Consider the following 22,998-nt stretch of genomic DNA (forward strand, 5'->3'; position numbering starts at 1 on the left):
CCAAATTCTCCCTCTCTGCCGGCTCTGCCAACCCACGGTCTCTCCCCGAGGCAGGCACACTGGATGAGAAGGAGGCCCACCTTGGTCCTGGCAACACACTGTCTAAGCAAGGGCTCCCTCACCACGTGGTGCACCCAGAGCGCCAAGAAGGGAGGCTGGGAGCTCCCCCGACACCCAGCCCGCACCAGGGCCAGCCGCCAACCAGGCTTCCCCTCCCCTGGCCTGCACGGGGGCCCCACCTGAGCTCACTGGTACACAACAGGGGCGGGGCCTGGTGCTGTCAAGCCACGTGTAGGGGAGGGCCAGGAAGGGCGGGCTGCTCTTAAGGCAGGTCTGGAGGTGAGGTGGAGCCTCCCCTTACTCCTCACCTGGACTTGGAGCGTCTTGGTCCCTGGAGCCAGTAGTGAACACAGCAGCCTGCCCAACCACGGACACCAGGTAGGTGCATGTATTCTCTAAGGAGCTGAGGAAGCTGAGGGACACAGCCCCTTGGCCCTGACTTATTTCACCTATTACCCTCAGCTTCTCTAGCTCTCCTGGGGCTCAGAGGGAAGGTGGAGAGAATTGCAGAGGAGACTGTGGATTAGAGGTGGTCTCAGGATCACAGACCCCAAGGTCAGAACTTTAGGGGAACTAAGTGGGTTTTGAGAGGACCCAGGTCCAGGGAGCGGAATAGGCTGGCCTGAGTTCACAGACGCTTAGGAAGGGACTGGACACAGAACCTGCCTCCCAGTCAGAGCACCGTGCCCTTCTGAGTCAGGCAGGAATGGGGGTCTGGTCCCAGGAGTCCCTGCCTGCCCTTCCAGGTCCTGTCTCACTGGGTCTGGGTGGAAGGAAAGGCATGATCAGGAGGCGCACTTTGAGGATTGGTGGAGAGAGGATTGGGCTATTGGGGTGATGTGCTCTGGGGAAGATTCAGGCTTCACCTTCTCCTCTCACTGACCTGCACTTGTAGGAAAAGAGAGTAAACCAGGGCAAGAGGAGGTCTGTCGGGGTCCCAGGATTCCCCTGGCTCTGGCCTCTGTCAGAACAAAGAAAGAGACTAGAGCCAGCATCTGAAGAGGGAGAAGTTGAGAGAGACCCATAAATAGGGCAGAGCCGATGGGAGCCTTCCCCTCCACTATACACTACACACACACACACACACACACACACACACTCACACACACACAGTCGGAGCCCAGGAACTCTCCCCTCCCACTTAGAGCGGGAAAGACCAGGAAAGAGTGAGCTGGTCAAGTGTGTTGGTGGGGCTGGAAAGGGAGCAGCATCTAGGAACACCAGTGTGAGCCCCGGCCACTGTCTGGGGGGTCTAGAGGTGATTTGGAGAAAAGCTTGAAGAAGAGCTGAAAGACTATGACCTTTGCTCAGTACCAGTCTGACCCTCTCAGTTCCAGAATCCCAGAAGGGGCAGGTAGAAGGGGGCTTCAGCATTAACTGTGGCACACCAGCCCAGGGTGAGCATGTGGGACCAGGGGGCCAAACATGCCCAGATGCAAACCCCAGTTCCACCCTTGGTTGCATGACTTTGAGCAAAACCCTCAGCCTGTACCCTCCTCACAGAACTACTGCGAAAATGAAACAAGTTTTACGTGTCTGTTATTATCATGTCTCCATTATGCAGAGGAGACCAATGAGGCCCTCCGGGAAAGGAAAGGACTTTGGCCCAAGCTGGCACAAAAGCTGTGTCCAAATCAGTAGACTGGCCTCCTGGGCCCTGGTCCTGGGGAGATCCAGTCCCCCGGTGCACTCTGCAAAGTCAATGGCCCCAGCCTTCTTTCTCTCTGGGCCTGGCTGGAGAACTCTGCAGGGTGCGCCTGGGTCCTGTCCCAACAAACCCAGGACACTTGGAGTCCATGTGGAAAAAGCTGCAGCTCCGGCTCTGTGTCCTCGGCTGCCCCCGGGGAAGGAGCGCAGAGGCCGACTCCTTTCCACTGCCATTTATAGACACGCTTCCCGCACCGGGGAGGCGCCACCCTTTCCAGGTCTCGGCCAAGGAGAAGTTTGGCAATAAGCCTACAGGAGCCCCGGGAGGAGGAAGAGGGGAGAGAAAGGCCTGGTTTCTGTCATTAACTGACTGTACAACCTTGGGCAAATTAGGCCGCTGTGGGGACCTCAGGTGATTCTCTGCACTTGAACTCCATATGGCGCAAGGAGTTAAGATGTCAAGTTCCCAAGGCCTGGGTGGGTAGCCCAACTCCACCATCTTAATGGATGTGTGTCCTATGCGGTTTTCTTAACCTTTCTGGGCCTCAGTATACTCATCTGCTAAATGGGCTGATAATAGACTGTGAGAGGGTTCAGTTCCTACATGCAACTCATATGCAAATGATGTTGATCACTGCCTGGCACTTGGCAAGTTCTCAGTGAATGGGACCCACCATGATGAGGGTGTCATTCTTCATGAGCCCAATTGCTAAATAGAATCGTCGTGATGCTTTCACAAGCAGCACCTATTTGCTTCCACAGCCCTCTCTGGGAGGAAGCAGAGTTCTCATCCCCCATCTCACAGATGAGGAAACTGAGAGAGTCACACCAGTAGGATTTTTTTGATCTGGGACTATCATTTGTCCCAGGCTGGCCTCAACTGCCTTTTCCCGCACTAGTCGGACTCTGAAGCAGAATGTGGAGGAGGCATCATGGAAAAGGGGAGAGTTGGGGGGGGGGGGACAGGCATCAAGTCTCAAGGCAGGTGGTGGGAGTGTGACCAGCCTGTCTTAGCTCCAGTTTTCTTAGCAGCCTGTTACCTCCTTCCCATCCCCACCTGTGGAAAACCACAGGAAGAAGCTTCCACAGTAAGGGAAATGAAAACATTGGGATATATTTTTCCTGCATGAGCCTTCAGGGAGCGAATACTGTCTGATGATGTCACTCCCCAGCTCAAAACACTTCTGCGGCTCCCCGCTGGCTGCCCTCGGGGTTGAGTTGGCTATCCAGAGCCAAGCCTGCAAGGCCCTGCAGGGTCTGGCTAGCAGCCCTCCCTCCGTCCATAAAAGTGTTCTCTGTGTTTCCCGGATGCTCAGGGATGTCTCATGGCCCCTGTCTGTCTGCTGCACCTTTGCACACCCCGCCTCCTCACTCCCGCAGGCCTTGCCCAACCAGTTCCTATTTTTCCTCCTTATCTTCCTCTCCACATCCCCTCCTCTAGGAATTCCTCCTGACCTCCCCACCAGTACCCACAGAACCTGCTTCCTCTCCACCCCATCAGCTCCCAGCAGCTGACCTGGGCACCTCTCTATTTCACCCACTGGCCCAAGTGCAGGGCCCAAACAGCAGGCATCCTGGGGTCTGGTCCTGCTCTGACACTTGAGGGCAGTGTGACTTTAGGGCAAGTCACTTATCTCTCAGTGTATCAGTTCTTTCATTGTAAAATGGGATGATAATAGTACCTACCTTATAAGGTTGTTATGAGGACTTTAAAGGGCTTTATGTGTAAGTATCAGGGCCCGTGTACATAACAGTTCCTCAATAAACATTAGCTAATTTATTGAATAAATATGCCCCAGATATAGTAGACTTTCTATAAGCATTTCCTGAAGTTATCTCACAATCACTTGCAGAATGTTTGGGACGTGCTACACTGGCCAAACACATCATAAATATTAGCTTATTTTATAAATGAGAAAACTGAGGCACAGAAAAGCTAATTAACTTATCCAAACTTACCCAGCTAGTGAGTGGTAGAGTCAGGGTACAAATCTGGGTACCCAAACTTTTATGAATGAATGAATGAATGAATGAATGAATGAATATGCCCTTGTTTGGGGCAATGGAGGCAGGAGTTTTCCCAACAGAAGTAACTCAGTTCCCATCCTCACCTGTTTCAGGTCCATTGATCTCAGCAAGTGATAGCTCTGGGATGTAAGTGAGCTGGTTGGGAGCCAGAGGTAGACCGCCCGGCGCGACAGCCCCACCATGTCCCAGGTGACGTCCAGCCCCCTGCTGACGGGAGGCCATGCAGTCGGCTTGGCTCACTGTGAAGAACCCAGGAGGGCCCTGCACCCAGCGCCCGGCTCCAGCCTGCCGCCCCAGTGTCCTTATTACACCACAGAAGGCTGGGGAGCTCAGGCCCTGATGGCCCCCGTGCCCTGCAAGGCGCCCCCCAGCAGGCTCCAGAAGACCCCACAGGCAGAGGCCAAAGCCCACAGCTTCCAGCAGAGCCCGGGTGAGCAGGCCATGGGGACCCCACAGGACCTTGACTCCTACATTGACTTCTCACTGGAAAGCCTCAACCAGATGATCCTGGAACTGGACCCCACCTTTCAGCTGCTTCCTTCAGGGGCTGGTGGCCCCCAGGCTGAGCCTTCCCAAAGCACCACCTTGAGGAGCAAGAAAGAGGAAACTGAAGCCCTGGGTAAGGACTGGGACACAGTGTCAGCAGGAGGGCTGGGGTCCCTGAGCTCCTGCGGAAGGACTGTCCTATAGAATCAGAGGAACAGGAGACACTCTCCTGTGGGGAGGTGCAGTGCAGCTCTAAATAAGTTATTAACCTCTCTGTTCTTCTCTGCTACACAAAAGGGATAAATACAAGTTTCCCTCACTATCCAGTTCTCTTTGGTTCCTGAGTTTGGAAAGTGATGGAAACGTGTTTTGTATGAATTTTTTTGAGATTGTCAGTAAACTAATACATCTAAGTAGTTTGTGCAATGCCGTGCCTAGGAGTTAAGAGCTTGATAAATGTGGAGTTTCTGAACCATACATTCTGCAGTGTCTCTCTTTAGGTCCTGACTGGGGCCCCCTGAAATTATGATAGGACTCTAAATTATTTCATCACAAGTTTACATAATGTAATCTTTAATAATGGCGGAGTTTAGCAACCAGCTAGCTGGATGAAATCTTGCAAATTTAACAATCAGCACTTAACAAGCTGGTACAAGCCAACCCCCGTTCGCCACTGAGTCCAAGGGAATCTGGAAAGCCCTACATCTGGATTCAGTTTCCCACACAAAGAGCTTCATGTGTGCTCTGAGGATAAGGGTCAAAGTGCAGCAGCCCCATTGTTCAGACAGGAAGACCGAGGCTTCCTGGGAGTTTAAACCATCAGCGGGAGCAAGGGCACAGTTAGAATTACAGAGAGAGTCTATCCTAACTTCCATTTATTAAGTACGTATTATTTACCAGACTCTGTGCTGAGGTCTCTATATAGAATCCTCCATCCTCCCAGCTCATGCCCATGAGATGAGCACTTTATGCCCATTTTACAGAAGGGAGAAAAACAGGTTGAGGGGGTTGAGAAAGGAGCCTAATCAAGGAGTTGGGCAGACCTTATCCAAGCTGTTTACTTCACTTCTTTGTGTCGTCCAGCCTCATCTATAAAATGGAGATAATAACTCCATCTGAAAAACGGAGCGTTGCAGGGATTAAAAGAAGTAGCATTTGTTGGCTGGCTGTCACAAACCCTGGCACGCCATGAGTCATTTCAAATGGTGGCTGTTTTATTAAATGCTGGGATTGCATGGAGGCCCAGCCCCAGGGTAGGATTGGGCTCTGGGGTGGAGGTCAGCCCGGCACCTCTGCCCTAGGCCGCCCCTGGCTTCCAGCCTGCTCCCCTCCTCCCACCCGCATTGCCTGCCAGGCCTATTAAAGGAGCTGCCTCCTCCCTCAAGAGCCTTCCTGCAGCCTAAGACCAGTTGTGGGCACGTCACTGCAGGGAAGCGTCTTGGGCCTAATCACGACTGGCAGGAGCAAGCCCAGGGTTTTAATGTTCATGCCCCAAGGCAGGGGTTCCACACATCCAAGGCCAGCCAGGGCAAGACCAGTCTCTGACCGGCATCCACATGCATAGGGTGGGGGTTGATAACATCTAGGCCCTTCCCCCACTGGAGGGGGCTGATGGGCAGTGGTCCATGTCCTTGGATGCCCAGTGTTATGAACATAATCCACCTAACTCTGGGGATCAGGGAGCTGGCAGTGGTCAGAGGGTCCCCCCAAAGCTGCCTAGGTCTGCTCTAGCTCCTTCTAATAGAGAGGGAAAATATCCTCTCCTCTAACCCCTGCTTAGACACTCCTCATGCCTGAGTGCTCACTACCTCCTAAGAGAGCCCAGCCAGGTTACCTTCCCAATATGAAGTTCTCTACCATCACTAAGAATGTCAGGCACCTGTCCATCGCGGGGTCTGCTACCTTCCCATGCATCTCAGGTCTCCCCAAGCCCACCTGCAGACCACCAGCACTGGTGACAAAGCTCTCACAGGCCCAGGGCAGTGGAACTAATTCTGGGAATTGTGGTGAGTTACACATTCAATATGGAGGGCTCCCCTGCACGCACACTGCTGTGTAATCTCATCCTCTCTCTTTTGGGGGTGCTGAAGGTGAGGATCCTGATATTATGTTCATTGGAGGGTGTTCACTGTTCCTCCCTGTCCCACCTTGGCAAAGTTCAGACCATTGGTGATCCTATACTGACATGTCCCCTGGGGAGGAAAAGAGAGAGAGAGAGAGAGAGAGAGAGAGAGAAAAGTTTTTTTAAAAAACTTAGACTGTGTAATGCATGCTCCCATAAAGGAAATAGTGGTAACCTCATTTTACCGACAAGGAAATTGAGACTCAAGGAGGGAAGCGATGGCCCCTGGCCAGGAGGAGGTTAGGTCAGACCTCAAACCCCACGTTGCTGGGCTCCAAAGTCCACATTCCTGCCAGGCATGGCACATATATCTGTAACCCCGGCGACTTAGGAGGCTGAGGCAGGAGGATCACAAGTTCAAGGTGAGCCTCAGCAACTTAGCAAGACCCTGTCTCAAAATTTACAAAAAATAATAAAGTGGACTGAGAATGTGGCTCATGCCCCTGGGTTCAATTCCCAGCATCCCCCTAAACAAAAACAAAGTTCATGTTCCCATCATTTTCTATTTCTTGGGGCTAATTTTCTGCCAGCTGGGGCATCACAAAATATCTATTTGGAGGCAGCCTGAGGGCCCCGCTTCTGAGACTCAGCCCTTCCCAGCACTTGGCCAACCTTGCCCTGAGTCCCCTGCCTCTCTGCCTCCTGCTCACCTTCTCTTAGGCCTGCCCTGCAGGGTCCCCATCCCACAGGGAGCGTGGCTCCTAGAATCCGACACCAATTCCCTTCTTTCTCCTCTCCCATGACCTCCCACCCCATCTTGGGAACAGGCCCCCACATTTCATTTTCCAGCAATTTCTGCCAGGCGAGGCAGCTTGCCAGTCCCGAGGGAAGGGTATTTAATAACCGTCTCTCCACCCCCCCCACCCACGTGCCCTCCCTCGGCCTGCTGCTGGCGCCCGCATCCACCCTGCACTGCTCAGACTTGCCCCACAGGCCTGTAAACAGCGACTGCGCCCCAGTGTTGGGGTGGGGGCCCCTACCTCTCCAGCCACATCCACCTCAGCACAGCAGCGGGTGCCAGAGCTCCTCCTTCCCTTCCCACCCTGCGCTGCCTGCTCAGCCCCCCACCCCCCAGGGGTCTTTGTGTGATCCAGGAAGCAGGGGACCAGGAAATTTACCAGGCCCAGAAGCCCTCCCCAAAGCCAAGTGGTCCCTTGAAATGAGGCCTCAAGGAGCCCACTCCTCTTCCTGGCATAGGCATAAAAAGAACTCAGGAGCAGGAGTTGGGTTCCTCTACTCACTAGCTGTGTGGCATTGGACAGCTCGCTTAACCTCCCTGAGCCTTGATTTCTCATCTGTAATATTGCCTACTTTTGTTAGGTTGTTGTGAGAGTTCAATGAGACAATACAGTTAACTTATTTGCAGCAGTGCTGGTACATAGCACTCAAATGCCAGTCTTTATTTAAAAAAAAAAAAAATTTGTACAATAAATGCTAGCTACAGTTCCATTTATCTCCAAGCCTCAGTTACCTTCTCTAACAACAATACCTGTCCTGCCTAAGGACTGTTATGAGGTCCAAAGGTAGTTATGGATATAAACACTATAAAATCCTATAAAAATAGAAGTTGCACTTGCCAGTCTTCCAGAAGAATCCACCCCAGTCTAGATCTCTTCTCTTTCAGAGCCTATAATATAGTTCCCCAAATGCTCCCCCTGTGCCCTCATCTTCCTAAGGAGAAGGACATCTGCTGTTCCCGGCCTCAAGGGCTGCCCTGGGCCAGGCTCCAGCTCCGTTCTGCATGTAAACTCCCCGGAGGGGAGCAATCTGCAGAAAAGGAAACTGAGGCTCAGTGAAGTTATGAAACCTAACCCAGTGCCTCTTGGCTGCCAAGTGACAAAGCCAAGACTCACACCCAAGTTCATGTGACTGCAAAGCCGTTACTGCACAGGCTGGGACAGCAAGCCCAGGTCAGCCCTCCAGTCCCGCTCACCTGACGCAATACCCACCCCCTCCACCCTACTCCAACAGGCTCAGGCAGAGGCTCCACCGTGAGCAAGGCCAGGAGGCCCTACCCAGGAGCGGGCTGGGGCAGGCTGGGACTCCACAGGCTTGGGGTGGGAGGGATGTGACTGTGCCAGGCCCAGGGGAGGTGGGAGGCCCGCAGACAGGAGCCAAGGGTGCGGATTCTCCCTGACTCTGACTCATAGCCCTCCAGAAGGGGGCAGCTGGAGACCCCTACCTTCCACCACCTTTGCTGGTACAGCACCAGGACAGCTGTCCTGCCCCAGGTTGGGAGGAAGAGTGTCCATCCTCCCCACAGGAAAACCACAGGGCACCTCACTCCATCTCTGGAGGAGGAACAGGGTGTCGGAAACCCAAGAGTCCTGGATGCCCGCATTGGGGCCCAGGAGTAAATCAGCAGCTCCCCCCACCCCCACTCACCCCTGTGCTCACGGGAACCAGCTATGAGTGTGGGGACAGCCGCAGGCAGTGGGAGGCCTGTGACACAGCCAGCCCTGCTCTTAAGGAGTTCTCAAACTCTACTCTGCACTCAGGTGCCCAGAGGGTCTCATAGAAGGGCAAATTCTGATTCCATGGGCCTAGGGTAGAGCCTGAGGTTCTGCCAATGGCCAGCTCCCAAGGGACGTGGTGCTAAGGCTCCAGCATCAGAATCACCTGGGAAACTAAGAAAGCAAAAGCATAAACCAACCCGAGGTCTGGGGGACCCTTCAGATCCTGATCTAGTTAGCATGGGGCAGTGGGACTTTTATAAGCTCCTGCATGATTCTAGGGTGTGACCGGGCTTGAGAACTCTAGCCTTCATTTGTGGGTACAGAGAAACAGCCCTTACGCATCCTGATTGAGGAAGGCATTGGAAGCCTCTCCATCAGAAAGATGGAGACGATCCCTCAGATTTTAAATACCTACTAAGTGCCAGATCCATTTCATCCTTCCTGTGTCACCGAGAGGCTGGGCAAGGCTATAAGTGGTAAAGTCACTTGACTGAGCTCTCCGGTCTCAAGTGGCAGAGTCCATACCTCAAACCTAGGTCTACCTGATTCCAAGGCCACTGCCTCTCCTCACCCAAGGAACAACATCGCAGAAAGGGTGACTTTGGAACTGAGCCCTGAAGGTGGAGTTGGGTGTTAATTCCGATTCTGGGCCTGTTTCCTCATCTGTGTAAAAAGAGGAGGGACCCGAGGGTCTTCAGGCTCCTTCCAGTGTTTCCATCCTGAGCGTCCAGGCTCCTGGGTTTCACCGTTGTTCTGCCTTTTCTCCCTAAAGATATAAAGTACATCGAAGTGACCTCCACCCGATCGCGGTGCCACGATGGCTCTCAGCGCTGCTCCAGCCCATCTGTCACGCCACCTTTCGGCTCTCCACGCAGTGGTGGCCCCCTCCTTTCCAGAGATATCCCCCGAGAGACTCGAAGCAGCAGCGAGAGTCTCATCTTCTCTGGGAACCAAGGCCGCAGTGCCTCCCCTCACCCCTCCACCTCGCCCAGCGTCTCCATCCCTTGCGTGGGGAGCAGAGCTTCAGGCCCTCATGGCCTGGGCTCCCCACTGAGGGCCCTGGCTTCACAGCGGGGCAGCAGGGTCTCTGTGCTGTCAGCCAGTCCAGCGTCTGATGTCAGCTATGTGTTCGGGAGGTAGGTTCCCTGGTTTCCAACCTTGCTCCCCAGCACGCACACGCACGCACACGCTTCCACACAGATCCTAAAGTCACCGCGGGCACCCTGCTCTATCTGAGCAAAATCTGAGCATTCACTAAGACTAAAAGGATGATTATTGTCTTTTCTGCCATCACAGCCATTGGGATTTCGTGTTTTCCTCAAGCATTTACAATCTAATTCAAAAACTGTGTTCCCATCTGTCTGCCTTTTGAGAATGGAGCCGCTGCATTGATAAGGCTCACCTGTCTCCTCTCCAGCCCTGGCACAACCCATCTCCAGAAAGGGCTTTTTAAAACTCCAAACCACAGGGATGTATGTAGACATAGGAGGCCTGAAATAAACGTTCGGGAATGAAAGCCATTGTGCTGATATACCCTTTGTTGCTGGCAAAACCTGGTAGAAGGAGGCCCACATACCTGGGCATTATTTGCAACAGTCCCAGCTCACTTTTCCCCAGGCCTTGCAGTACAACTGCAAACACACCCCATCCTGCAGGGTTTCTGCAGCCATGCCCACCAGCTGGATGCTGAGCTGGCTTCCTCCAACTGGGATGTTGCTCCTGGATCAGCATGGATGTGCCCAATCCATATTCACCCCGACTTCAAGGCTCCTGGGAGTGATGCACAGGGGACAGACCAGTGTGACTGTTCAGGCAGACCTGCCTGGCTGGAAAGGCAGAGGGAATTCAAGCCAGCCTAAGCCATGCAGCCTGCAGGGGGTCAGCCTATGGGCTACTTAAAATGACCACAGACCCTATGGCTAGATTTCTTTGACCTTCAGCATAGGATCTGTGTGGAAGGGATAACGTGGTCATGCCCTTTGCTCTTTGATCTGGGTTTGGGGTAGCAGGATATGATCTGTTTGGCCAAAACCATGGCTCCCAGATCACTAGATTTCAGAACTTGGCTCTGGCCCTCAGTGTCCACCCTGACTCCCTAACACTTTGTTCCTGGTCTCTCCCCTGCAGCAGCCAGTCCCTCCTCCAGTCTAGCATCTCCAGCCCTCAATCATCTTCTAGATCCTTGGAAAGTCCAGCCAGCTCTTCCTCCAGCCTCCACAGCCTTGGTCCAGTGTCCCTCTTTATGAGACCCAGTGATGTCCAGGCCCCCAGCAACCCTGCTCTGAGCATGGGCCAGCCCAGAGCCAACCACTCTCCTCCCCTGGCCAAGGAGCATGCCAGCAGCTGCCCCCCATCTGTCACCAATTCCATGGTGGACATACCCATTGTGCTGATCAATGGCTGCCCACAAGCACAGTCTCCCCCACCCCAGTGGACACCAGGACAGCAAGGGTTTGTCCAGCCTGGAACTGCTTCTTCCAGCCATCCCCGTCAAGCCACCAAGAGCCACAGCCAGACCCTGCCGGATGCCTCCTTCACCACGTCCCCAGAGGGTAAGTTATAAACCTTGAGTGCTAAAAGGTTTGGTTAAGGGTAAGAGACAAAGCATCAGTGGATTTCTATAATAGCCAGTCAACATATTTATTGAGTACCTACTATGTGCCTGACCCTGGGCCAGGTTGTGAAGACACAGTCTAGAAAGGAGACCAAAAGCAAGAATCACTACAGAGTCAGATAAGCACAAGTAAAGACGCTCGAGCTTATGGGGCAACAGAGGAAGGAGTGATGCTTACAGTCTGGAGAACAGAGGAAGTGACTCTGAGCTGGATCGGGAAAGCAGATCAGAGGTGTGTGCCCAGGGAAGGAGAGAAAGGGCATTCCCCGCAGAGAGAACAGGGACTCCACAGTCACCACGCACAGAACACATTTAGAAGATGCTTAGAATGTTGGGTGCAGGTCATTGGGAGAAATCTGGAGGCAGATTGTGAAAAACCTTGAATGTCAATTTAAAAAGTGGATTTTACACTTTAGGCAACAGGGGACCATCAGAGAGTCCCCAGACAGGGGGGAGGCCGGCCTGGTGGCTCACACTGGCAGCTGTATGAAAGATGGATTGCCATGGCAAGATCTAGGGTGGGGCAGTGGGGGTGGAGGAGAGAGAACAGAGCCAGGCAACCCTGGGGATGTGGAAGGAGCAAGCCTGCTGACTAACCCAGGGAGAGCCAGAGGGCGCGTCGGAGCTCACTCTGACGTTCATGGATGACGAGAACACAGAGGGGGCGCACAGGGAATGGAGACAACGCATACCGATCCAGACAGCCGAAAACCACAAAACAGCAAACACCCTCCTTCCCGGAGTCTGTGACTGCAGGCGTCCAAGAAGAGCACAATCAACAAGAACCCACAGCAGTAAACACAAAGGCTGAGCCGCAGCACCCCACGGGTGCACGCCTCCCATGAGCAGAGCCCCAGGAACGCCGTCCCAGCTCCCCCTTCCTCAGTTATCTCTGTCCCAGGAATTCCAAAGGTGGAGCGGAGGGGTGAGGTGCTCACTAGCCTACTGCTCACTCTCACACAATGCAAGTGGGAGAAAATGGTACGTTAGGCCTGACTTTGAATCCGTCTGATCACTTTCCTGGGCAAATCATGTAGTGATTGTAGTGCGTTTTGTATAATGAGTTACTCTCAACTGACCACCACACACCTTCGTAAGATGCTGAAATTAAGGGCTGGAGTTGTGGCTGAGTGGTAGAGTACTTACCTAGCATGTGTGAGGCACTGGGTTCGATTCTTAGCACCGCATATAAATAAATAAAATAAAGGTCCATTGACAACTAAAAAATATCTTTTAAAAAATGCCGAAACTAAGAACCATTGCTGTCTGCCTTAGGAAGCCAGGAACATGGTCATTTTGTCATTTCAAAGAGCACTTTTGCATAGACAGGTGATAGTTCCATCCTGCAATGGTGATGCCCCGGATATCACTAATGATACTCCAGGATCTTATCAAATTCTGCAAAACATTCTCAAAACAAAATTCATTCTAATTTCCTATGTTCTTAGAAGATTAAAGACAGTCAGAAACTGGGCATGATGGTGCACCATATAATCCCAGCAACTCAGGAGGCTGAGGTAGGAGGATCAAGAGTTCAAAGCTAGCCTCAGCAACTTAGCGAGGCACTAAAGCAACTCAGTGAGACCCTGTCTCTAAATAAAATACAAAATAGGACTGGGGATGTGGCTCAGTGGTCACATGCCCCAGAGTTCAATCACTGGGTACCAAAATAAATAGATAGATAAAAAAATAAAAAGGGCTGGGAATGTTGCTCAGTGGTTAAGCACCCCTGGGTTCAATCCCCAGTAACAAAAAACTAACTAACCAACAAACAAAAAAAGATCATCAAAGGTTGTAGAACCTACTCTGTCCCCTCTGGGCTTCAAGAGCTGAACCACTGTCCCAAGTCAGTCAAATACTCAGGCTCCCAACCTCTGAGCACAGATCTGCTGATTTCTTGCTCTACATCTTTCCTTTAATTTTCTTTCCTAAGCCAAATATACTTCTAAGGAACTCAGAATTGCTAAGGACAATGTGAAACCAAACATGCATCTGAGAATTCTTTATCTATCCCTATTTCAGTCCCCACCAGGCAACGTCAGGTTTGTTATCTATTTGTTTTTGATTCATTACCAAGGATACAGGGGACTTCTCCGTCCCAGATGACCCAAGCCCTGGAACCCTTCTGTTTGGTTTTGCTTCTTTAGGCAGTTTGGAGATAACTGGGGATGGGGGCAGGGAGAGTGGGTCAAATGGGACCTCTGGGCGGAGGAGCAGGAGAGGGTCTCCAACCTTCTCTGATGATCATCCCTCAGCAACCCTCCATCTCACCTACAGAATTCCCTCCTCTGTGTTTCCAGGTCCTTCCAGGGACATGCAGCCCACCATGAGGTTCGTGATGGACACATCTAAATACTGGTTTAAACCAAGCATCACCCGAGAGCAAGGTAAAAGGAAGCTGTGTGTTTCAGGGGACAAGTGACCCTAGGAATCAGGTCTGGGTCCACACATTAGGCAGATGGGGGCCTGAGTCATTGTAAAAAAGGGAATAGCAAAGAGTAGGCCCAGATAGGAGAAAGTCCTACTGACTCAAGAGGACCTGCTGACCTCAAGAGGAAATAGGACCTACAGTAAAAATGGTAGACATTAGACAATACAGAGGACGTCCTGGGAGCTAAGGTAACTCTGTAACGACTGCTCTAGGAAGACCCTAGGGGGCTGGGGCCAGAGAGTGTTCCTGTGGAGTGGTGTCTGCCTCTGACCCCAGCATTCTTCCAGCAATCGAGCTGCTGAGGAAGGAGGAGCCAGGGGCTTTTGTCATCAGGGACAGTTCCTCATACCGAGGCTCCTTCGGCCTCGCCTTGAAGGTGCAAGAGGCTCCGACATCTGCCCACAACCGACCAGGTACGCACCTGTCCCTGTGCTCACTCAAGGCCTCACTGAGGCCATGAGGGGTGGTGGGTTCCATCCCAGCCTGATGCTAGATTTCAGGGTGACCTTGGGCCAGTCCCATAGCAAGTCTGGGTAGGAGCAGCTGCCTCCAGCCCTGAGCCACCACAGGAAAAAAAAAAAAAAATCTTTCACTGCCAGCTTGAGTTGCCTCTGTCCTCCTGAGTACCCCCAAATTTCCTGCTCTCCCTTTGTAATAGGAAGAGGAAGAGGAAGACCTCAGCCCTTCCCTAGGTTGCTCTCATGGGTAGCTACCCCTGTCTCATCAACCTAATGTAATAATATGTGTGAATGGCTTATCACATTTGTGCAACAGCTCATTACATGCATGTGATAGCCTATCTCATGTGTTAATGGCTTATCACACATGTGATAGCTTATCACGTACTTTCTCATGATTTCACATGCTCGTCCGATAACTCAGCACACATCTATGAGGTCTCTGCAATGTGTGAGCAACAGGGATACAGAGGAGTTTCACGCAGAGGCCACTGCGTTAGGGAAAGAGAGGGAAACACATAATTATAGTACAAGGTACCTGGGTCACAGTCCCTCCCCCAAGCTTCCGGCTGTACCTCTCATTTAACAGATGAGATAACTGAAGCTCAGAGGTAATGACCCCAGAGCAATTAAGTGTCAGTGGGAGAATGAAAACTCCAACCTTATATTCTGTTTTTTTTGGACTGGGGATTGAACTCAGGACCGTGTGCATGCTAGGCAAGCACTCTGCCACTCTACCGTCCCCAGCCCTTTTTATTTTTAATTTGAGACACATTGACACTAAGTTGCCAAGGCTGGCCTTGAACTTGCAATCCTCCTGCCTTAGCCTCCCAAGCAGCTGGGATTACAGGCATGCTCCACCAGTACCTGGCCCAACCTTGCGTTCTTTACGTTGTATCTCACTGTTGGAATAAGAAAACTGGGACGAGTATTGGTTACCAAGGAAGCCTGACAAGAAGGAAGGAACCCAAATCGAGGAGGGAGTCTATGGGCTGGAGGAGAAGAGTCCAAAGGGCACTCTGTACCCTCCCAGGGCCAACCTGGCTCTGGCAGGGATGATCTGGTAGAAAATAATAGCAGCAGGGCTGGGGTGTGGAGAAAGAGACAGAAACCAGACGGAAGAGCGGATATTTAGTCTAAACAGTAATTGGGACCATCCCTGATAACTCTTAACCAAGAGAGAGTTTTCCTGAAGGGGAATGACTGGACACAGAAGCCTTTGAGCAAATGTGTTGGCACCACTTTGGGGGAGTCCTTGATCGTAGGATCTCCACTGCTGTTCTGTCCAAGGCAGGGGACAGCAAGATAACCTTTGGATGGACCTGGAGGAGGTGGGTCAGGGAAGGAGTTGGACTGGGTTTGGCTACCACAGGGCTCTGGAACTCCTTCTTCTTCCTTTGTCCAGGTGAGGACAGCAATGATCTGATCCGTCACTTCCTCATCGAGTCTTCTGCCAAAGGGGTTCATCTCAAAGGAGCAGATGAGGAGCCCTACTTTGGTGAGCTGCCCCAACCTCCAGGCCCCTGGGGTGGGGGTCCCACTCTTCTGAGCTACTATGGCGGGCAGGGAGTGGGCCAGGAGAGCCTTCTTCATGCAGGGCCACCTGTTTTCCTGCAGGGAGCCTCTCTGCCTTCGTGTGCCAGCATTCCATCATGGCCCTGGCCCTGCCCTGCAAACTCGCCATCCCACAGAAAGGTAGGTCTGAGCCCCAAGGAGGCAATGTCAGATGCCAAACCTGTTCATTCCTACTAGTAAGGCTATCAATGGTCACATTCTACCCTGTTTGTGGATTCCTTTAGAGTCATGAACAAAAGTCCAGCTCTACTTCCTTAGCTGTATGAATTTGAGAATGTGCACCTCTGAGCCTCAGTTTCCTCTTCTATAAAATAGGAACAATCATCATCATACCTCCCTAAAACATTGGGATGTAGGTTGAAGGAGAGAGCGCCCACCAGGCCCTTAGCACAATGCCTGACACGGAACAGATGAATTAAAAACAGAGGTGGTTCCCCGCCATCCCACTGGGATTGGTTGAGCACGCGCTCATTCACTGCCCACCATACTACTTGTTATGAAGTAGACAGTACTGCTATGTCCCATTTCACACCGGCCCAAAGGCCCACGAAGTCACACCCAAGGACTATCAGCAAGCCCTATCCAAAATGCACAGCCCAGACAGAGCCGGTCATCTCAGGACGGGCAGGGGAAGTTAGGTGTAAAAGCACCTCTACTTTCTTTTTTTTTTTTTTAATTTTTTATTGTTGGCTGTTCAAAACATTACATAATTCTTGATATATCATATTTCACACTTTGATTCAAGTGGGTTATGAGCTCCCATTTTTACCCCAAATACAGATTGCAGAATCACATCAGTTACACATCCATTGATTTACATATTGCCATACTAGTGTCTGTTGTGTTCTGCTGCCTTTCCTATCCTCTACTATCCCCCCTCCCCTCCCCTCGCCTCTTCTCTCTCTGCCCCCTCTACTGACATTCATTTGTCCCCCTTGTATTATTTTTCCCTTTCCCCTCACTTCCTCTTGTATCTACTTTTGTATAACTCTGAGGGTCTCCTTCCATTTCCATGCAATTTCCCTTCTCTTTCCCTTTCCCTCCCATCTCTCATCCCTATTTAATGTTAATCTTCTTCTCATGCTCTTCGACCCTACTCTGTTCTTAGTTACTCTCCTTATATCAAAGAAGACATTTGGCATTTGTTTTTTAGGGATTGGCTAGCTTCACTTAGCATAATCTGCTCTAATGCCATCCATTTCCCTGTAAATTCTATGATTTTGTCATTTTTTAATGCAGAGTAATACTCCATTGTGTANGGGTGGGGTGGGGGGTAGAGGTAGGAGATGTTCAAAGGGATTCATGGGGCCTGTTCCTCTGAAGGGGGTCCACTCATTCCATCCCTGTCCCCTTGGGGGCCTGTTCCTTTACCTTGGCTCAGAACTGGGAGGCGCAGATGGGGTGGCCTCGGACTCCTCTACAGACAGCCCGGCCTCCTGCCTGAAGAAATCTGCGGGTGAGTGGTGTGGGGGCGGCGCCAGGACTGGCTGTGCCCCCAGAGGGCCCCTCCCAGCCCTACACACAGGCCCACACATGTTTCCCATCATGGCTTTGTTTCTGCAGTTTAACAAGGTGTCACAGCCCCCTGGCCCCCCTTTAAACCAGAAGTTGAGAGGCTGCAGGCACTGACCCCAAGGAAGGGGGTGGGGTGCTAGCAGGGCTTATACCCCATCCTGTGCCAACATGGACATACATGTACGTATGGGTCTAATATACCTGCCCTGGAGGAGGTGTCTAGATGGGGATCCTCTGAAGGGTATCCTGAGGGTGTCAATACAGGAAAGAACCCTGCCCCCACTCCCACCCCCACCCACCACCCCACCACCACCATCCCCCATCCAAGGGCCAGATAAAGATCAGCCCTGTCTCCCTGACAGCTCCTACTCTATGCCCCCAGACACAATGTCTCCCCTCCACATACTTAACTTCTCTCCCTGCTCTCACCAAAGGAGGAGGTGGGATGGGGTTTGGGGGCAGGATAGGTCCAGACAGAAGGCAGTTCTCCTGAGTGACCCTAGACACAAGGCAACATCCCCTCCCTTCCCTCACCCACCCCAAAGGGCCAAGGGCCAGAGCAACACAAAGCAAGAGATGTCCAAAAGTCCTCTGAGATTGGCCTCAACTCTCTGTCACACTCTTCCTACCTATCTGGTGGCCAGTTCTAAGGGGAACCTCATGAGAATTCTGAAGAAGAAATCCCCCTCCCCTGGCTCTGGGCAGAGGGAAGATCTGGGCCTGGTGACTCCCCCATCCACTCCAAGGACCCTGGCTGCATCCCACAGGCTGCCACACTTTGTACCTGAGCTCCGTGAGCGTGGAGACCCTGACGGGAGCCTTAGCCATGCAGAAGGCCATCTCAACTATCTTGGAGAGAGAGGTCCTCCCCACACCCACTGTGGTCCACTTCAAAGTCACTGAGCAGGGCATCACCCTGACTGACATCCAGAGGAAGTAAGGGCCTTCCCCCTCATCCTGGGGCTACAGGGATGGGCAGCGTAGGTCTGGAGGGATGGTGAGACTGATGCTGAGCATCAGTGAGAAAGGCAGAGTTCAGGGTCCTGGACCAGATGGGACTGGTGACATGCTGGGTGACTCCAGGCAAGTTCCCTGTCTTCTCCAGGCCTATCTCCAATGACCCCCTGCCAAGCCTCCCTCATGGTGACTGATTTTGGAGTCACTGGGTGCTGATTAAGTGTGCACCCAATGAGGGGACATCGTTCATGGGCCAGATGCTGGCTGACTGCTGGGACACAGATTGGAATGAGATCACTGCTTCCTGGGGCTCAGGGACTCAGTCGATCAGGAGCCCGATTCTGGGCTGGGCACTTATCTGGGAGATGCAAGAGAGAACCAGGATGTAGCTCCATCCTTAAAAAGTTAATGACATGGGGCGGGGGGCAGAGGACCATAACGTGAGGACACAGGCAGAAGCCCTGGGTGGGAGTAGAGAGGCACAAGCACAATGGAGAGGCCACAGCAGTCAGAAGGATCTCACTGGGAGACTTCTTGGAGGATAGGACATCTGAGCTTTGGGGGACCCAGAGATGCTGGAGGCAGAACGTGGGCCCAGCATAGGCCCTCACCGGCTTCCTTTCTCTCCTGGCCTCCACCAGGGTGTTTTTCCGGCGCCATTACCCACTCATCACCCTCCGTTTCTGCAGCATGGACCCAGAGCAACGGAAGTAAGTTCAAAACGGGGTCAAAATAAGAAGACCAGCCAGCCAGGCACAGTGGTGCATGCCTGTAAGCCCAGCAGCTTGGGAGGCTGAGACAGGAGGATTGCAGCCTAAGGCCAGCCTAAGAAATTTAGCAAGGCCCTAAACAACTTAATGAGAACCTGTCTCAAAATAAAAATAAAAAGGGCTGGGGATGTAGCTCAGTGGTAGAGTGCCCTGTGGGTTCAATCTACAGTACCAAAAAAAAAAAAAAGGCCATCCAGAGCATGGCTGCCCACCAAGTTTCTTTCTTTCTTTTGTTTTTATTTAAAGAGAGAGAGAGAGAGAGAATTTTTTTTAATATTTATTTTTTAGTTCTCGGCGGACACAACATCTTTGTTGGTATGTGGTGCTGAGGATAGAACCCGGGCCGCACACACAACATCTTTGTTGGTATGTGGTGCTGAGGATCGAACCCCGGGCCGCACGCATGCCAGGCGAGCGCGCTACCACTTGAGCCACATCCCCAGCCACCCCCCCACACCAAGTTTCTTAATGACTCTGGGACTGGGATGGCAGAAGGAGCCATGAACTCCAAGAGATCAGGGGTGTCAGAATGAGGGCAGGTGGGGCATGGTTGGGTGGGGACTTGACTGTCTAGGTTCTGTTACTGCTCATCCAGGGTCCTGCAGAATAAAGCAAAACCTCCCTCCTCAGTGTCTCATGTTCCTTTCCTACAGGTGGCAGAAGTACTGCAAGTCCTCCAGGTAAGACTTTCCTGACCCCCTCAGCCACCCTAAGAGATGTCCCTGTGGCAGGGCCCCAGACAGACCCAACAGAGCAAAGGATCTCTGAAAGAGGGAGGCCTCCTCTTGACCCTAAAAGCTCATGGTGTCAAGGAGGGGACAGGCCCTGTCGTCAGGGAACCTTGGCTACAGGGATGCCCCAAGCTGATGGTCAAGATACATGTTTGACTTCAGGGAGCTTCTACTCTTAACAAGGAAATACAGAGGTCCTGTCCTTAAAATGGAGGAAACCCAGAGAGAAGGCATTTCCCTAAGAGAGCTCCATTATAATGAGGTGCTGGAGCAAATTGCCTGGGGGAGGTGTGGGGAGGAATGAGGTATAGACCTACTATCCCACCCCAGTGCCATCAGCCTGATGCCCCCTGCATCCCACCACCAACTCAGACTGCACTCTCCCATCAGGATCTTTGGATTTGTGGCCAAGAGCCAGACGGAACCACAGGAGAACGTGTGCCACCTCTTTGCAGAGTACGACACCGTCCAGCCAGCCTCACAGGTCATCGACCTGGTGACTGCTCTGCTGCAGGACACAGAAAGGATGTAGGAGGAGGGAGCTGCCTGTGTACCTTCCCAGACATCCTGAGGGGCTTGTCCAAGAGCCATCTCCGCCCCTGAACAGTGGGGTGTGGCTACACTAATAGAACAGTCTATTGGACTAGAGAACAGTTATCCAGCTAGAACCCTGAACCTGCTCTGACCTTCAGCAGTAACCCCCCGAGCCTGTTTCCTCAACTGAAAAAGGAGTCCGGTACACAAGACCAGCTGCTCTTCTGAGACATTAGTGGGCATCTTCAGCATGCTCCTCCATGACTCTGAGGCACACCCACGTCTGACGATCACTACTGAAAATCACCTCCAAGAACCTTCTGATTCTATCAGCTAGAAGAGAATCAGAATAATAGTCAGAGCTAGAGATCTGTGGCCCCTGTCTCATGGCAAACAGCAGGTTCTGAGTCGTGACCCATGGGGATCCCAGTCTGAGGCTGGTGACGGTTTATGAGGATTGAGGACAGACTGTCTTCTTTCCCTCCCTTTCCTGATGGCCTGTTGGATCCGCCTGCCCAGGGGTCAGCAAGTTGACCAGGCTGTGGTGGTTGTGGCAGCTCTGGTATAGAGGAGTGGGGCTTTCCCTTATGATCAGAGGAGATGCAGTTGTTCATTCTGTCTAATCTCCTCTTCCCATTGCAAATGAGCATTAACCCCACTTGGTAATCAAATGGCCCAAAGCTCAGCTTCCCTAGTGTTGCTTATACAACCTACATCTGGCAGATGTGGGTAGAGAAACCCCTTTCTAGAGCAAATGTAAGAGCAGCTCTCTGTGGTTCTGCCTCAGCTCCAGTCTTGCTGAGTCCTCCCTACACACACACACACACACACACACACACACACACACACACACATTACAGCTGTGTGGCATCAACTGGCCTCATAGCCACAAGGGGGCAGAAGAGAGTCAAGAATGCAAAGAGGCGGCTTCCTCGAAGCTAGAAGAAGCTGGGCCCTTTCCTGCTCATCTTTGCCCAGAACTAAACCAACCCAGAAGCTGGAGCCTTTTCTTTTACAGACCCAGGTTCCTAAGGAAACCACACCACGGCTGGAAAGGAAGGCTCAGGGAAGAAGCCCGCTCTGGCTCTGCAGAGCAAGCACCTACCACCTCTCGAACCAGCTCTGCCAGAGCATCATTATCTTTGGCCAAGATTGGGCCTGACAGGTTATGATTTCAACCCAGGAAACCAGACCAGACAGGAGCAGCCCTGGGCTGCGGGACAGGCTGAGCCCAGCCCACCCAGGCGGTGGTCAGTTGCTGCGCCACCCTTGGAATCTGCCAAGGTCCTCAAGGTCACAGTGCTCAGTCCTATGGCAGGGGGAAGAGGGTTGCTGGCTATAAGCTCATGGGTGCCCGTATGGCTCCCATCATAAAAATAAAGTGTCTGTCTTTGCATAACAGTTGGTCCAGAGGCACTCAGGGCTGTCCCCTCAGAGATGGAATCTTAAACAGAGAAGGGGACTCAGCTTATCAGAGAAAATCAGATGTGCCTCCCTCCCCTGGCCACAAAAATACAGGCTTCCACTGATTCCCACGTCACAAACCATCGTTTAAACCACTCTGTCCCCCACATGCCCAGCACACCCCTTTCCTTCTTCATGCAGAAAACAGAAGGACTGGAGTTCCCCTATGTCCAGGGCCTAAGGTGAGTTTATGGCACCCTGATGAGTTCCAAAGTCTCACTTAGCCTCCTGCATTGTGAGGAGGATCCAGTGAAGCACAAGCAGCTCAACAGGAATCTAGAAGAATATCCGAACCCAAATGACCCCCAAGCTACCAGCTCAGTCCTGAAGAACTGGACAGTGGCCCCTTCATCCCACCCTGAGCCTCCTCGGGTATTCTACCCTAGCTTCTGCTAACTGGAAGCCCTCCCTCCCCACTCCTGTCCCAGGTCCTGAGATAGTAGGGCATGCCATGAGGTCACCAAGTGCAGGGGGAGGGCTGCCAAGCTATCTGCTGTCCTGCAGAGCCTGAGTGATGTGACCTCAGTGGCAAGAGCTCTTCCAAAGGGCCTGTGAAGAGACCTTCCCAACAGCCTTGATCCACCATTGGCCAGCTCCTCCTCCCCCTCCTAACTGCCTCTCCAGCCTGGAGCTCCTCTCAGCCCCCCTGCACCTGGGCCTTTCAGCCTAATCAGGAACAAAGCTCATGGAAGGTGACCATCTCTGCAGCATTTGCCATCATCATTCATCTTTTCTCCAAGAAGTTTTAGCAGAGACCCTGACTCGGTCTTTTGCTGATAGACACAACAGTCAGCCCAGCAAGAGTGGGAGGGCTGGAGGCAGAGGGGAGCCAGGAGTCAGAGGGCGGAGGGCCTTTGCACCCACACAGTGGCATCCCGGTCTTCTCTCCAGGAGGATCCAGGCCTTACAGTCCTTGGACCCCCTCCTGTGTCCCTCTCCCTCAGTCTTTCCATCCTTCCCATCCCTTTCTTCATCTCTAGACACCCTGACCCCACCTCCCTCCCTCACTGTCCCTCTCTCACTTCCTCTCTCCTTCCTAGCCCTTCTCATCAGCCTTCTACCCAACCACTCCAACCCCAAGTCCATCCTCACTCTTTCCAGAAAACCCTTCCCTCCCTCTTGCTCTTTTCCAACTTCCTTCCCTTGCCTC

At 52.4% G+C, this 22,998-nt stretch overlaps 1 protein-coding gene across 2 annotated transcripts; it reads left to right on the top strand.

Moving 5' to 3' along the window:
- The first annotated feature begins 309 nt into the window (after window positions 1-309).
- Window positions 310-21,783, top strand: Tns4 (tensin 4). 2 transcript variants are annotated; one of them, XM_015495760.2, is made up of 13 exons: window positions 310-438; window positions 3,828-4,354; window positions 9,572-9,935; window positions 10,927-11,351; window positions 13,714-13,800; window positions 14,132-14,257; window positions 15,708-15,800; window positions 15,920-15,997; window positions 17,259-17,333; window positions 18,160-18,328; window positions 18,991-19,059; window positions 19,773-19,799; window positions 20,241-21,783. In XM_015495760.2, the coding sequence occupies exons 2-13, from the start codon at window positions 3,916-3,918 to the stop codon at window positions 20,380-20,382; spliced, it is 2,094 nt and encodes a 697-aa protein (XP_015351246.1). In that variant the 5' UTR covers window positions 310-438; window positions 3,828-3,915; the 3' UTR covers window positions 20,383-21,783. The 2 variants fall into 2 exon arrangements, with proteins under 2 accessions (XP_015351246.1, XP_048647886.1); XM_048791929.1 differs by lacking the exons at window positions 18,991-19,059; window positions 19,773-19,799; window positions 20,241-21,783 and having other exon boundaries at window positions 18,098-18,323.
- Window positions 21,784-22,998: the final 1,215 nt, after the last annotated feature.

Source organism: Marmota marmota, unplaced genomic scaffold (assembly GCF_001458135.2).
Source record: "Marmota marmota marmota unplaced genomic scaffold, marMar, whole genome shotgun sequence".
NCBI lineage: Eukaryota > Metazoa > Chordata > Mammalia > Rodentia > Sciuridae > Marmota > Marmota marmota.

What these genes read in the sequence shown, in the direction of transcription:
- Tns4 (XM_015495760.2), top strand. Translation starts at nt 3,916, where the DNA reads ATGTCCCAGGTGACGTCCAGCCCCCTGCTGACGGGAGGCCATGCAGTC. An exon ending in ATCTGCCCACAACCGACCAG is followed by an intron (nt 14,258 to 15,707) that starts GTACGCACCTGT and finishes TCCTTTGTCCAG; the next exon opens with GTGAGGACAGCAATGATCTG. An exon ending in AGATGAGGAGCCCTACTTTG is followed by an intron (nt 15,801 to 15,919) that starts GTGAGCTGCCCC and finishes GTTTTCCTGCAG; the next exon opens with GGAGCCTCTCTGCCTTCGTG.